General features: G+C 50.9%; 1 protein-coding gene across 1 annotated transcript; it reads right to left on the bottom strand.

Moving 5' to 3' along the window:
• Window positions 1-635: 635 nt before the first annotated feature.
• On the bottom strand, window positions 636-8716 carry OSTC (oligosaccharyltransferase complex non-catalytic subunit). The gene is made up of 4 exons (XM_066573820.1): window positions 8490-8716; window positions 4918-5011; window positions 2389-2586; window positions 636-873 (listed from the first exon to the last, which is right to left on the bottom strand). Exons 1-4 carry the CDS (start codon window positions 8626-8628, stop codon window positions 855-857), a joined length of 450 nt encoding a protein of 149 aa, XP_066429917.1. The 5' UTR covers window positions 8629-8716; the 3' UTR covers window positions 636-854.
• Between the last annotated feature and the right edge of the window lie 6660 nt (window positions 8717-15376).

The following is a 15376-nucleotide window of genomic DNA, read 5'->3' as shown; positions in this document are numbered from 1 at the left end:
CGCAGAAAAATAGAGCATGCTGCAATCTATTTCTCGTGCGTATTCACACACCCACAGATCAATGAAAGTCCATTGACTTTCATTGGCCCAATTCACTGCGTATCACGTGGCCATGCAACGCCTGCTAATACTCTGAAAAAACACCCGTGGATATGAGTCCTTACATTTCTCAAAAAACTTGTGACAAAATATAAATGACAAAAAAAAAAAAAAAAAGGAAAATTGAACAATACTCCTGTAGCACCACCTATTGAAAGAGGACATTCCTGCAAGACTTTTTAATCAAGTCTTATAATAATGACTGGGAATTGTGAGCCAAATCCAGAATAACCATACACAGACAGCTGTTTCAAGGCGATTGCTCCTCATCGATGTGCAGTTGGTTTCCGGCTTGGCTAGTGAGAGGCCTACAGACATGGGTCAGGAAGGGTATCGTTTCTTCAACTGCACACTGATGAGGAGCAATCACCCGAAACAGCTGTCTGTGTATGAATATTCTGGGCACAAGTAAAAAAAAAAAATGGGACAGCAGGGAAAAAAAAAGCATGTTTTGCCCATAAATACTGTATACTACATCATAGTCTAACATAAGCAGAAATCTAGCAGTAGTCACTCATATCATTTCAACACAGTAATTAAAGAAAAAAGAAAAATTTAATTATGACCCCAAGACAATCAAACTTCTGGAAAACCATATACAAAAATATTTTGTTATTGGCGAGCAGTGTCCTTATGAGTAAATTCCTTCTCAGCTATTCTTCAATTTCCGTGTAGTTTTACAGCATGGACGTTGGATTCCTCCCATTACTACTGCTTAAGAACTGTAAGTCGTAAGCGCTGGCAATACGCTACATTTAGCCCATAAGGTATCCGCTGCAAGGAAAAAGAAAACCAGATCAGAGTTTGCTGATAGTCATACATCTCACTGTAAGGTTAAACAAACTACTTTGGAGATATCAAGTATATATGGCCATAATGACCATGTAGGAGTTTCCTTCATATAGTAAGACCCTATAGATAAGCGATACAGTTTGGGGGTTTTCTTCTTTTAGGAGATGGGGAGTAGCAGGTATATCCCGAATCATAAATAGAATTACATTACTATTAAATAGCAGCTCTGGCACTTTGCATTGCCCTAGGACAGTGGTAGAGAACCTATGGCACTCATGCCAGAGGCGACACGCAGAGCCCTCCCTGCTGGCACACGTCGCCGTCGGACACTCACCACGTTAGTGAATACCGGCAGGGGCCGCAGCTCTCCTGCTGGCATTCACTATGCAGCGCTGCTATGTGCGCTGATCCCGGCCGCATGGTAACTTTTTCTTCCCCACTTCTGCCTAATCAGCAATTCCAGCAGCCTGATTGATTCACCAAACAACCAATCAGGCTGCTGGAATTGCTGATTAGGCAGAAGTGGGGAAGAAAAAGTTAATATGCATCCCAGCCACAATGTGAAGTCAGTGTGCAGCCGGGATCCTCCTCCGCCTCCCCCGATGTCTCCTACTTGGTTCCGCGAGTCAGGGGGAGGAGGCATCCGGCAACACACTGACGTCAGTGTGCACCTGCTATCAGCGCTGCTGGAGGGCGCGCCAGGCAGAGGAGGAGTGGTGCTTCCACAAGGAGGAGGAGGTAAGAATGTGGGTCTCAGGGGGTAATGGGGGGCCGCTGTGGGGGGGGGGGGGGCAATGTGCTACTGGGGGGCCGCTGTGGGAGAGGGAGGGGGTGTCACTGATGCTGGGGGGTGTCACTGTGCTGCTGGGGGAGGGGGGGGGGTCACTGTGCTGCTGGGGGGGCCGTTGTGTGTGGGGGGGTGTCACTGTGCTACTTGGGGGGCCGCTATGTGGCTGTGTGTGGGGGGGGTGTCACTGTGCTGCTGGGGGGCCGCTGTGAGGCGTCACTGTGCTGCTGGGGGGCCGCTGTGGGGGAGGGGGTGTGTCACTGTGCTACTGGGGGGGGGGGGGTCGCTGCGTGGTGTCACTGTGCTACTGGGGGGGAGGGGGGGGGGGTCGCTGCGTGGTGTCACTGTGCTACTGGGTGGGTGTCGCTGCGTGGTGTCGCTGTGACGCTGGGGGGACTGGCCACCATCGCCGCCGGGGCCGCTGGGGGTGGTCACCATCATCGCTGCGGCCGGCCACTATCATCGCTGGGGGTGGCCACTATCATCGCTGCGGTATGTTTACATGTGGCGAAGATGGGCAGGGTTGTTTAATGGGCAGATTAAAAGGACCTACTTTGGCTTGCAAAAACAGCGCCACTCTTGTCTATGGCTGCTCTGATATTGCAGCTTAGCGCCATTCCAATGAATATTAAATGCAGCGCACGGACAAGACGGAACTGGTTTTCTCAATGCCAGCTAATAAAACTAGTTGGAAACAAACCGCTACTTACGGCAACTTCATCCTCATGAAGACTCTGGCCATGAAGAAGCTCAGCAGGACGCAGACGAAGCCAATAAAAAGCAACAGGAATCTGTTCAGCTTGGGAATATTTGGCGCATTGGACCGATCAAGGATTATAAAACCTAAACCTCCCATTGTAAAAAGGAAGCTTGAAGCCAAGCCTTCCATTATATATTGTCCATTTACCCTGGGGGGGGGGGGGGGGGGGGGGGAGACAAAAAAGACAACATTTATTAGACTTTCTGCATTTTGTATTCAAAATCCTTACTACTACATTACAGTGGATTTCCAAACATAGAAAGGGAGAAAAATCAGACTTCACCAAACTTTACCTACTGATCTAATGCTCTTACCATCAGGAGATTGCCCCCGCAGTGCGGATTTTAAAGCTATTTTTACCCAGTGACGTGGATTTTAAATCCGCATTTGTAAAATTCCCATTGAAAAAAAAAATATGCAGACCGATTACACACCGTGTGAATTCAGCAAGTTAAGGTGCGCCTAGACAAAGGGATTAACGCTCCAGAAAAAGTGTTCAAGTGAACGATAATGTGAATCACTGAACAAGAGGTGAACGATTCTCTTTGAAAGAGTCAATGACTAATCTTCCTGTCTTAACAGGTCGCACGAGCGTGAATGAGCTGCGGAGAACGTCTCCAGCTTGCGCAAAAGACGATTCGCCTAGTATAAAGGCAGCATTAGGTGCCTTCAAGTTCTACGTTTATGTCCCCCCCCCCCCCCCATTAAAAATAAAACAGATCTCCAGGGCAATGTAGAAGGAAAGCCAAACCAAACACTGTCTAAGGCCTCATGTCCACGGGGAAAATAAGAATTAAAATCCGCAGCGGATTTTAACTCTTCTCCCGCGCGCGGATCTGCACCCCATAGGGATGCATTGACCACCCGTGGGTAGATAAATACCCGCGGCTCGTCAATAAAAGTGATTTTAAAAAAAATGGAGCATGAAAAAATCTGGACCATGCTCCATTTTCATGCGGGTCTCCTGCGGGGACGGCTCCCGCGGGCTTCTATTGAAGCCTATGGAAGCCGTCCGGATCCGCGGGATACCTAAAATAGGAATTTAAAAGCATTTACTCACCCGCAGCGGGCCGGGAAGGTCTTCTCTTCCTTACGGCCGCATCTCCCTTGCTTCGGTTCGGCGGATGTGCCGCCGGCGTGACGAATTCATCCGCCGGCCGAAGAAAGAAGATCCGGCCGCGACGCAGAGAAGAAACGGAGCGGATGGGAGGTGAGTTTATGCTCATTTATTCTTATTTTCAGCCTCATGTCCGCGGGGCAGGAGGGACCCGCTACGGATTCTACATGTAGAATCCGTAGCGGGCCCGATTTTCCCCGTGGACATGAGGCCTTAAAGCCCTTAAACACGCAACAATCATTGCTTAAAATTTGTTCAAATGGCCGAATGTGAGCGATAATCATTATGTGTAAACGCGTGTGCTCTTTTCTTTTAACGATGGATTTCAACCCGCACAAAATCCATCGTTAAAGCAGCTGATAGACTGAGCGAATTCCTTCATTTAAATGCATTTCGCTTGGTCTTTCAAAAGACTCCATGATGGATTTGTTTACCTTGCATGCACAATGCATTCATGAAAGGCAAATGGATGCCTGAAGAGAACAAGATCCCACTGGGCAGATAATCCCTCCCACTAAACACACGCCCGGGCTGCTACTGAGTTTACTTAAAACCCATTTACACGCAACGATTATCGCTCAAAATTTGTTCAAACGATGGCATATGAGCGATAATCGTTGCATGTAAACACTGCCATTTTTCATATTGGCTGAATAATGATTTTAAGGTGAGCTTAAAATCCACCAGTCAGAGAGATAACAGGGACAGCACGCTGTGTTTTGCACAGGAGTCGGAGATTACATTGCATTCAGCTGACAGCCCCTGTGAAAACAAAGGAGCTGTGTGCAGAGCTCAGAACACATGCTGTGTTCTGCAAACTGCTCCCGGAGGCCCTTATACATGCAAATGAAGCTGATAAAGTGTTAATGGACATTAGTGTCCATTAACACTTTATGCAAAACGATTGCTAAAACTGTCAATCTTTCATCTGTTTGAAAGATTGTCTTTGTGTGTAAATGGGCCTTTAGCTAATGAATAAAAGGGGCTTAAGGGACATTTTTCCTTTTCTAACTATGACCCACTCCGACTTTTGATGACAAGATGGTATCCTGATCTTCTGAATTCAAAATACAAGCTATGTCTGGTAGAGCTGCAAAGCCTAAGCCAAGTGTGGCTGCAGCACTTCCTTTTTGGGCAACCTCATGTGTGAAGGAAACTGTGGACTCAAAACTCACCATGCGGAACCTCTGGGCAACATTTGCTGTGCATCTTGGGAGTTTTGATCCTCTAGTCACATTTGTGGAGCAGTTTGTGGCACATTTAGTGAGTTACATATAACGTGCGTTCTTCTTAGCGAGATCTAGGAATGCGTGCGGACGTGCAAATCCCATATAACAAAGGCCGGACATGTAATGATCTCACCTGTAGGCCAGAAAAGCCACGGGTCGCTGGTGGCCATGCTCATCTGTCATGGAGCCAACGCTGGGCGGTTCCACGATGACGTCATAGATTATCCCTGGGTGGAATAAAGTATTCATGTGATTGAAAGGTGCAGGAAACGGGCAGGTAAGTCGGCCAACATGACACTGTATGTAAACACTAACATCTCTTTATGTACGGCTATGGCCGACCGGGAGGCTCTCGTTTGCTCTTGGTTGGTAGCGCCATGGCTGCACAAAAATACGCAGTAAAGATGCAGGCCAGCGCTCACAAAAACGCTATAAAATGCTACATTAACAAACGCTTGTGTGAGAATGGCCTTAAAAATACAAGCTGTCCTATAAAAACAAGACCTTCTACCCCTCTATAGATGGTGGGGGGTGCGTTATAGTACTTGGAACACAGGTATGAAGAACAAAGAACCCAAAGTGTGCCGGGTCTTTAACCCCTTAGCGATGCAGACTATTTTGACAAGACGATTTTTGGGGGATTTATCTCTCTTTTCGAGAGCCACCACTTTTATTTTACCATGGCCATATGACGTGTGCTTTTTACGTTGCGAGCTGTAGCTTTAATTGGTACTATTTTTTGGTGACATTTTAGTACTTTATTGGAAAGGACAGAGAAAAAAAACATTTGACTTTTTTTACAGTGTTAATCATGCAATATGAATGACAGGATACATTGTTTCCGCAGGTTGGTACAATTAGGGCTTAGTCACACAGGCGCATCGGCGCCCGTGTTACTGCACTAAAAGACGGCTGCACTGCAGATGCCGGTCATGTGTTCTTTCTTCTGGCGCTGCGGAGAGTCGTTCGTCCTAAAGTGCGGCCGTCTTCTTCGTGCAGTAACACGGGCTGCATGCTCCATTTTCCTGCGATTCCCACACGGACGGCTTCTATTGGAAGCCGTCCGATGTCATCCACTGGATGGCTGTGAATGATCGAGCGCCGGCTCTGATTGGCTCATACAGTCTTTTTCAAGTTGAAACGTTGCTGCCCCATTTTTATGGATTAAATAAAAACCAAGCTTTTTGGAAGACCTGTGGTGCTGCTACTGGGGTCCCAGGAGTGGGGACCAGTGGAGCCTGCATACAGGACCCACACCTCGCACCAGATGGTGTTTTATGACTGAGTGCTGCTGCTTCTTTGTGTGGCTCTGATTGGCTGGCGCTCAATCCAATCACAGCGCTCGCTTTGCTGGAGGCGGGGTATTCAAAGCCTTGTTACCAGAAAGAGGATTTCTCAGTGCAGAAGACACGGCAGCGCCGGGGGCCATGGCAAGGTACTCAGACGCTGCGGGCCAGGTGAATAATGAGGTTTTGTTTATTTTCAAGTACTTTAGCTAGGGCTTATATTTCAAGCCTCCCCTGAAAATCGTGGTAGGGCTTACTTTCGGGGTACTTTTGTACTGCAATGCATTATCACTTCTCACAGTGATCACAGGCCATGGCAGACATGGACACCACTGTTTATTGTCCAGTTGTCATGGCATCCCATCAGTCCTCTGATTACGCGGTAGAGGGCCAGTGACATAACAGAGGGAGCACCCTCCCTCTATGAACCCTTTACATGCTGCAATCAGCATTGACTGAATTCTGTCCAGAAACCAAAGGGTTGCTTTAAAGGGACTGTGTTTCCAGGCAGTAACCGGCATATACCCACCTCTCCCCACTGCTATCTACCGGCTGCCCAGTCTACGGGATGTGACAGGCGCTGAAGCCAGTAGCAGAGACAACATTGGAGCGCCAGGCGCTACCATCAGCTGCAGTGCCCGTGACACCCCAGGCAGCCAGTATGGGTAACGTCAGGGGGCCGCGGACACAGTGGGGTGCAGTGTGTGCCGCTTATTAAACTGCGCGGGGGACGGATGTTTAATAGAAAAACAATTTTGACTTATTCTTGTGAAAGTTTTGCACTATGAGCACAGAACTCTTCAAATACGGAATCCATTCTTGAAAACAGCGGCGCGGCGGCCATTGTCAGGCATCCCCGGGACGCGGCGGCCATTGTCAGGCATCCCCGGGACGCCTCGTCCATTGTTCTCGATGGGACTTTACCAGCCATTGCAGGCCGAGCGACACGAACACGAGGATCCCCATTGGGAAACGCCTGCAATATGAACACGCCTGGGACCAGCGCAACGTCACAGGGGTGATGCCATTCTGAATGCAAAACGCATTGTAGTGAAACTGGACGTTGCCAGTGTGATACCGGGCCGCGGGGATGACACGCCTCTAAGAGATAACAACAAGATACAGAGAGCCGATGTACACGCTGCCGGAGGCGGACAAGCAAGCAGTCGTGCAACTAATGTCTGCTCCATGTAGTGCTCCCACATTAGTAACCACATTGTCCCCGGCAGCCCCCTCCCCCCCTGGTGCTCCCCGGCAGCCCCCTCCCCTCTGGTGCTCCCCGGCAGCCCCCTCCCCTCTGGTGCTCCCCGGCAGCCCCCTCCCCTCTGGTGCTCCCCGGCAGCCCCCTCCCCTCTGGTGCTCCCCGGCAGCCCCTTCCCCTCTGGTGCTCCCCGGCAGCCCCTTCCCCTCTGGTGCTCCCCGGCAGCCCCTTCCCCTCTGGTGCTCCCCGGCAGCCCCTTCCCCTCTGGTGCTCCCCGGCAGCCCCTTCCCCTCTGGTGCTCCCCGGCAGCCCCTTCCCCTCTGGTGCTCCCCGGCAGCCCCTTCCCCTCTGGTGCTCCCCGGCAGCCCCCTCCCCTCTGGTGCTCCCCGGCAGCCCCCTCCCCTCTGGTGCTCCCCGGCAGCCCCCTCCCCTCTGGTGCTCCCCGGCAGCCCCCTCCCCTCTGGTGCTCCCCGGCAGCCCCTTCCCCTCTGGTGCTCCCCGGCAGCCCCTTCCCCTCTGGTGCTCCCCGGCAGCCCCTTCCCCTCTGGTGCTCCCCGGCAGCCCCTTCCCCTCTGGTGCTCCCCGGCAGCCCCTTCCCCTCTGGTGCTCCCCGGCAGCCCCTTCCCCTCTGGTGCTCCCCGGCAGCCCCTTCCCCTCTGGTGCTCCCCGGCAGCCCCTTCCCCTCTGGTGCTCCCCGGCAGCCCCCTCCCCTCTGGTGCTCCCCGGCAGCCCCCTCCCCTCTGGTGCTCCCCGGCAGCCCCCTCCCCTCTGGTGCTCCCCGGCAGCCCCCTCCCCCATAGTGCTCCCCTGCAGCCCCCTCCCCCATAGTGCTCCCCTGCAGCCCCCTCCCCCATAGTGCTCCCCTGCAGCCCCCTCCCCCATAGTGCTCCCCTGCAGCCCCCTCCCCCCATAGTGCTCCCCTGCAGCCCCCCTCCCCCATAGTGCTCCCTGCAGCCCCCTCCCCCATAGTGCTCCCCTGCAGCCTCCTCCCCTCTGGTGCTCCCCTGCAGCCCCCTCCTCTCTAGTGCTCCCTGCAGCCCCCTCCCCCATAGTGCTCCCCTGCAGCCCCCTCCCCCATAGTGCTCCCCTGCAGCCCCCTCCCCCATAGTGCTCCCCTGCAGCCCCCTCCCCCATAGAGCTCCCCTGCAGCCCCCTCCCCCATAGTGCTCCCCTGCAGCCTCCTCCCCTCTAGTGCTCCCTGCAGCCCCCCGCACTGACCTCCGGTGATGAGGAAGTAGGACACCACCACTATGGCGTAGACCGTCATGGCGGACGGCATGTGCAGCCACGACGGCTTCTTCAGCTTCAGGTTGGGACATTCCAGCACGGAGAACGGGACGCGGTAGAGGCTCTCCATCCCGGCGGACCTACAAACCTCCGGCGGGAGGGACCGGGGCTGCACAGGCCTGACGTGGCGCTGCAGCCGGAGGGGGCGGCAACAGGAAGCCGTCACTGCGGGGGGAGGGGCTGGCGGCGCACACTACAAGCCCCAGCATGCCCGCACTCGGCGCTAGCGCTACTGGGTTTGCCGCTCGCCTCTCATTAACCCCTTAAGGATACGGTGGATTTTGCCCATAAGGGCACCTTTTGGGGATGTGTTTCATCTCCACTTGTCACGCGCCGCCGTCTGTAGTGGGGTATTTTTGGGTGCGTTTGGTGTATTTGTGGGACCGTTGGACCTTTATCTTTGGGTGCGTTTGGTGTATTTGTGGGACCGTTAGACCTTTATCTTTGGGTGCGTTTGGTGTATTTGTGGGACCGTTGGACCTTTATCTTTGGGTGCGTTTGGTGTATTTGTGGGACCGTTAGACCTTTATCTTTGGGTGCGTTTGGTGTATTTGTGGGACCGTTAGACCTTTATCTTTGGGTGCGTTTGGTGTATTTGTGGGACCGTTAGACCTTTATCTTTGGGTGCGTTTGGTGTATTTGTGGGACCGTTAGACCTTTATCTTTGGGTGCGTTTGGTGTATTTGTGGGACCGTTAGACCTTTATCTTTGAAGGGCAGGAGAAAAACCGAGAAGCCTTTTAATTCTTATTATTTACAGTGCTGGGCTGAACACACGGGTGGCTTTATGCTGCGGCATCCATGTCGGGCGTCCGTCCGTCCGTCCGTAGGAACTGTTTCACGCTCACCAGCGAAAAACAACAGCAATTTTCGCTGGCGGAGGAAAAAAAAAAATCACAGCGTGTTCCATTTCGGAGCGTTTTACGCCCGGAGGGCTTCCATTGAAGTCCAAGGAAGCTGTCCGATTTGCGTGAGCGTTCTTCAGCACCAGGCGACGACTGCTGGCAGAATTAAAAAACGAAAACTCACAGACTTCCCCTGTAATTTTCGTTGCCAATAGCAACCAATCACAGCTGAGCTTTCATTTCTTGCACTGCTGAGGTAAAATGAAAGCTGTCCTGTGATTGGTTCATAATCAAACTTTGACGAATGATTTGTGACAGCTGCAAAATGGCGCAGTAATATCAATGATGTAGACTACAGAAATTACTTTGAAAGCCTAATTTTCAGTAACTAATCCCTGTGTTTATATGGCCGTGCAGCGCAGTATAAATGACATGATACGGTTTTCTGCAGGTTGCTACGACTACAACAATACCAAACGTTTAGATTTTTTTTTAGGTTTCCCCTTTCTCAGAACCGCCCCCGCCGGCATTGTGTGCCCACAGAGCCGCCCTGCTCTTTTTTGTAGTGTGGCAGATAAATCTGTTTAAGGCCGGCTTCACGCAGGCAAGAACCTCACACGACAGTGCGTAGCAAGACACACAAATATGAACCCCACTCTTCTGAACGGGGTCCTACACGAGGGGCCTGTCTTTGGGTGTGCCCTCACATCGCCTATGGTCTGCAATGGGGTTGGCGGCAGCATCCATCACATGCCACAGGCACGCTGTGTGATGAGGTTTCCCCATTGAAACGCTACTTCCCCAAAATGATGCCAGGCGGTTTCATCACAAAACCGCCTGGCATCCACATCTCGGCCCAATATGGCACTCGCCTGTGTGAAGTTAGCATAAGGCCTCACACGAGCGGACGTTTGCTATGGAATCGGGTGTGGGCGTCCGCCTTTGGATTCCCCAGCGATAACCCTCCATAGCACGCTATGGAAAAACGATTCTTCATGCACACGAGCGGAAACCAATTGCGGATTAAGAATCGCAGCATGGTCCATTTTCCTGCAATTCCCACACAGATGGCTTCTATTGAAGTCTATGGAAGCCGTCCAATCCAAGGGAAAAGCGGGAGTTAAAAAAAAAAATCTGTATTGCGCATGTTCGATGGCGAGCCATACGGACCATCCACAGTACAGAAAAATAAACAGGCAGGTATACAGGGTCGTTGGCCACGGGCGGAATCCGTGCATGCCCAGGTGCATTCGGCCTTACTCCACGCTCCTCACGGTCGTTTCTGAGTAAGGGGCTCCGTCCCCAAAACGCACTTATATTGGCTTTTTTAATCCATAAAGAACCGGGTTAATTACTAATTATAACTTCCAGCACGGTTTAGAGTAGTTGCACCTTTAATGCACACGTTTTTTAGGATCTTCCTTCAATCTCAGGGTGCCCCCTTCTTTTCCCACAAGTCTATGAAGGCAGAGATCTGCCCCATGAGTGATCCGGAAGGCCCTTCAGTAGAGAGAACACAGGAGCCGAGGTCTTCAATTGCAAGATGATGGATTCAAAAGTAGCGTCTGTCCCAAAGGCGTCCCTCTAACACTGCCGGCCCTTCAATAAAGCCTAGTCAAGAGAGGGGCCGACCGCGGCAGATCCCCTGCAGTGAATGTGGGCAGGGGGGCTCATCATTCATCAGCTGGGGTGACTAAGAAGAGTCCTGAACCCGACTGCCGCTCTGCATGTGACCACGACCCTGAATACATGTCAGCACTGGCCTTATGTGGACCAGCGGCTGGGAGCAGAGCCTTTCTTCAGTAAGTGCCCAGGTTGCCCATCTCCTTCTTCCCACACCAACAAAAATTGAATGTGGGGCAAATCGTCTGAACAATTAGTCCCCCATATTGTCTTGTGTATAAGACCAGTTAAATGAGCACCGATGCCAATATGTGGTGCTCTGTGATGGTGACATCGGCCAGTATGACTGTCACCACGGAGCCACCGGCTACAATATTGAGGGAACAGATGTGGATTTGAATGGAGGCCGCTGCAGCAGAGAACGTGAGCCCATTGTTTAGTCATATGATGCAAAACCTGAGACCTCCTCTGCGTATTAAGGCCCAATGACCATGGGTGGGTTCTTGCAGCGAAATCCAGATCAGGCGTTCCACTCTGGAATCTGCAGCAATAAGCCTCTTTAGCATGCTATGGTAAAACGGCAAATTGCAGTTAAAAAAAATTGGAGCTTGCTCCATTTTGCTGTAGTTCCCGCATTGACGACTTCCATTGAAGTCAACGGAAGCAGCCTGATCCGCAGCCCATCCGCTATGGATTCCGCGGAAAAGTAGTCTGAAAAAGAAAAACTACCGCGTACGTGTACTGCACACAGCCGCAGTGCAGAAAAAAAGAAAACCCGGACAAGCAGGGTCCTCGGGCAGTGTCGGATTCTACTGGGGGCTCCCACATGTGACCTTCCCATGTACACGAGGCCTAAAGAGAACCGGTCTCCTACCTAAACTAATTTACGGTGCTGCCAGGTGAGGTGACGGAGCCGGGTCCTGCATCTTTTATACTCGCCTACGTCCTGGTACCCCCGCTGAAATCTACGCTGTGTGCAGAAATCTGACCCTTCGGCATCCTGTGCACGCTCTCTCCTATACAAGTCTATGGGAAGAGCGTGGGCACGGACTTGTCAGATTTTCATGCACAGCACAGACTTCAGAGGCGGGATCCAGGAAGCAGGCGAGTGTAAAAGATATGGCACCCAGCTCCATCGCTTCACCTGACCGCTCTAAGTTTGTTTATGGTGCTTTAGGCAGGTGACAGGTTCCCTTTAAGGCAGAGGTCCAAATCTCCAGTCTGCAGGGACCCCCTAACAGGAGTTGGGAACCCCTGCTTTAACCCCTTCAGTGGCAGGTTTATTATTACCATGTCATTAGAGATGAGCGAGCGTAGTCGGAAAAGCACTACTCGCTCGAGTAATTTGCTTTATCCGAGTATCGCTGTGCTCGTCCCTGCAGATTCGGGTGCCGGCACGGAGCGGGGAGAGCGGGGAGGAACGGAGGTAAGATCTTTCTCTCCCTCTCTCCCGCCCGCTCTCCCCTGCGACTCACCTGTCAGCCGCAGCGGCACCCGAATCTTCAGACCCGAGCACAGCGATACTCGGATAAAGCACATTACTCGAGCGAGTAGTGCTTTTCCGAGTATGCTCGCTCATCTCTACATGTCATGCCTCACAGGGCAGGTTTTTTTAAATAAGAGTCAACAATGCAATTTAGGCCGCCTGCACACGAGCGGAAATCCCGCCGCGGGATTTCCGCCGCTGAAAGTTTGCATAGGAGTGCATTACAATACGCACTCCTATGCAGACGACCGCGGTTTGGCCGTGCGAAATCTCGCGCGGCAAACAAACCGCGGCATTTCCTAATTTTCTGCGGGTCACGCACTCACCCGGCCGCCGGCTCCGGTCTGCGCATGCGCTGGCTGCGCGGCAGCCGGCACATGAAAGAGCCGGGGCCGCCAGGCGTGGGTGAGTACGCGCTCGTCCCTGCAGGCACTCGGGTCGGATCTCGCGGCGAGAATTCTCGCTGCCGCATCCGACCCGCTCGTCTGCAGGCGGCCTTAATCTCACAAGTATTTATTAATGAATGTAACAAATCACATTGCAACATTTTTTTTTTGTAATGAAAGAATAACAATTTTGGAAAATACTTTCCGAATTTTGGAGGAAGGAGATTTTCCGGGTGTGCCACTAAATGGGTTAAGGCAACAAAACAAGCATAAGCCCTGACAGAATGCCACAAATATACGGACAGACACTGATACAAACATTCTGTGTAACAGGTATACAGAGTGAGCAGAACGTCCCATGCATGGCCCCTCCGGGAACATGGAGGTGGTGTAATGATATGTTGGTCACATGCTGCTACATCTGCCCCCATCATATGGATGGATCAACCATTTAAAAGGTGACACAAGGGCGGCTTCAATACTGAAGCTACCAGGACATACCTTGAAGAATAAACTAGAGCCTGTTTTGTACATATTTCAGTCCACAACTGAATACACGCCCAACTCCTAATAAGCACCATTCCAAAAATGTCCGTATTACAGCATGGCGCCTACAGAAATGACAGCCAGTAGATCACGGCCCTGATTTTGTTTATTAACCAGTTTGAAACACAAAATGTCACTTTTGTTCCTTAAAGGGGTTGTCTTGCGAAAGCAAGTTGGGTTATACACTTCCGTATGGCCATATTAATGCACTTTGTAATATACATCGTGCATTAAATATGAGCCATACAGAAGTTATTCACTTACCTGTTCCGTTGCTAGCGTCCCCGTCTCCATGGTGCCGTCTAATTTTCAGCGTCTAATCGCCGGATTAGACGCGCTTGCGCAGTCCGGTCTTCTTTTTTTCTGAATGGGGCCGCTCGTGCCGGAGAGCGGCTCCTGGTAGCTCCGCCCCGTCACGTGCCGATTCCAGCCAATCAGGAGGCTGGAATCGGCAATGGACCGCACAGAAGCCCTGCGGTCCACCGAGGGAGAAGATCCCGGCGGCCATCTTCACCAGGTAAGTAAGAAGTCACCGGAGCGCGGGGATTCAGGTAAGCACTGTCCGGTTTTCTTTTTTAACCCCTGCATCGGGGTTGTCTCGCGCCGAACGGGGGGGCTGTTGGAAAAAAAAAAAAAAAAACGTTTCGGCGCGGGACAACCCCTTTAACCCCTTAGTTTTCATTTTCTGATTTTCCTCCCCACTTTCAAAAAAAAAGTCTTAAGGCCACAATTTGCACACGTTTTCAACCGCAGCACTGAGCCTCCATTCATGTCAATGGAGCCTCTCAGACGAGCATCTTAGCATGTGCTAAATCCAACGCTGCGCGTTCTATTTTTCAGTGTTGTAGCGAGCTTTTTCGCCCAGTGTAATGAATGGGGTACATGAAAAACTGAGGGAAAACCAGTACAACACTGTACTGCGTCTTCCACACGGGGGGGGGGGGTTTACATCCAGCAGGCATACATAAACTCAAATTCTAGAGGCAGTAAAATGCTGCTTTACAAACGCCTGTGTGAATGGCCTAACTTATTTGTCCATCGATGTCGCTGTCTGAGGGCTTGTTTTTTGCGGGACGAGTTGTATTTTTCAATGGTGCTATGTTATATGTACCATATAATGTACTGAAACTTTTAAAAAATTCTAAGTGAAGAAAAATGGAAAAAAAAATACCTCCATCTTTGGGCAGGTCGTTTCCACGGTATACACACAGTAGGATTACTACGATACCAAATTTATATAGTTTTATTTGCTGTACTACTTTTAAAAAATACAATGCTATTCTTCCACCATAATTGTATTTTCCCATCGACATGGCTGTGCGAGGGCTCTTTTGCAGGACATACTGTAGTTTGTTACATTTTTGAGATAATAGTTTTTGATCGCTGCAAGAAACAGCCAGCACCTGTGTTGTATGGAGCGGAATCAACCCCCCTGATCCTTCTCTGTAATAATCCCCAATTGCACAGGACATAACTGTTCATCCCATGTCGTTAAGGGGTTAATTTACAAACCCGTATCCATCAGGTTACACTAGATTACAGAATCAATCCTCAGGGGGAAAATTCAAGTCTACAAGTCTTCTGACATCTAGTGGGCACATTCCAGTAGTGCACAGAGCACATCAGCATTTCATTAACGTATCTGCTACACACGATGGCCAAGTCTATTATAATATGGCAATGGCCTGTTCCTGTATAGATAGCTCAAACAGACCCCTTGAGGCTCCCATACAATATATCTTTAGCTAAAGGGGCAACATGTACCATTATGAGTTTGGATGAAGCTCTTAGTTTTATGTCCCTATTTCTCCATTCCTCCATCTATCTCCCATCATACTACGGATAGTGCCTGCTGCTGAACTAGGATAGACTCTTCAAATCAGAGCCGCCTCTTCAATAACAGTAGCTCAAACTTCCACTTATCGGTCAACTG

The sequence above is a fragment of the Eleutherodactylus coqui genome, chromosome 7 (genome assembly GCF_035609145.1).
Source record: "Eleutherodactylus coqui strain aEleCoq1 chromosome 7, aEleCoq1.hap1, whole genome shotgun sequence".
Classification (NCBI taxonomy): domain Eukaryota; kingdom Metazoa; phylum Chordata; class Amphibia; order Anura; family Eleutherodactylidae; genus Eleutherodactylus; species Eleutherodactylus coqui.
The sequence above is the reverse complement of the archived record's forward strand: the minus strand, read 5'-3'. Positions and strand labels throughout refer to the sequence as shown.

What these genes read in the sequence shown, in the direction of transcription:
- OSTC (XM_066573820.1), bottom strand. Translation starts at nt 8,628, where the DNA reads ATGGAGAGCCTCTACCGCGTCCCGTTCTCCGTGCTGGAATGTCCCAAC. An exon ending in CTACTTCCTCATCACCGGAG is followed by an intron (nt 5,012 to 8,489) that starts GTCAGTGCGGGG and finishes TATTCCACCCAG; the next exon opens with GGATAATCTATGACGTCATC. An exon ending in GTGGCTTTTCTGGCCTACAG is followed by an intron (nt 2,587 to 4,917) that starts GTGAGATCATTA and finishes CCCCCCCCCCAG; the next exon opens with GGTAAATGGACAATATATAA.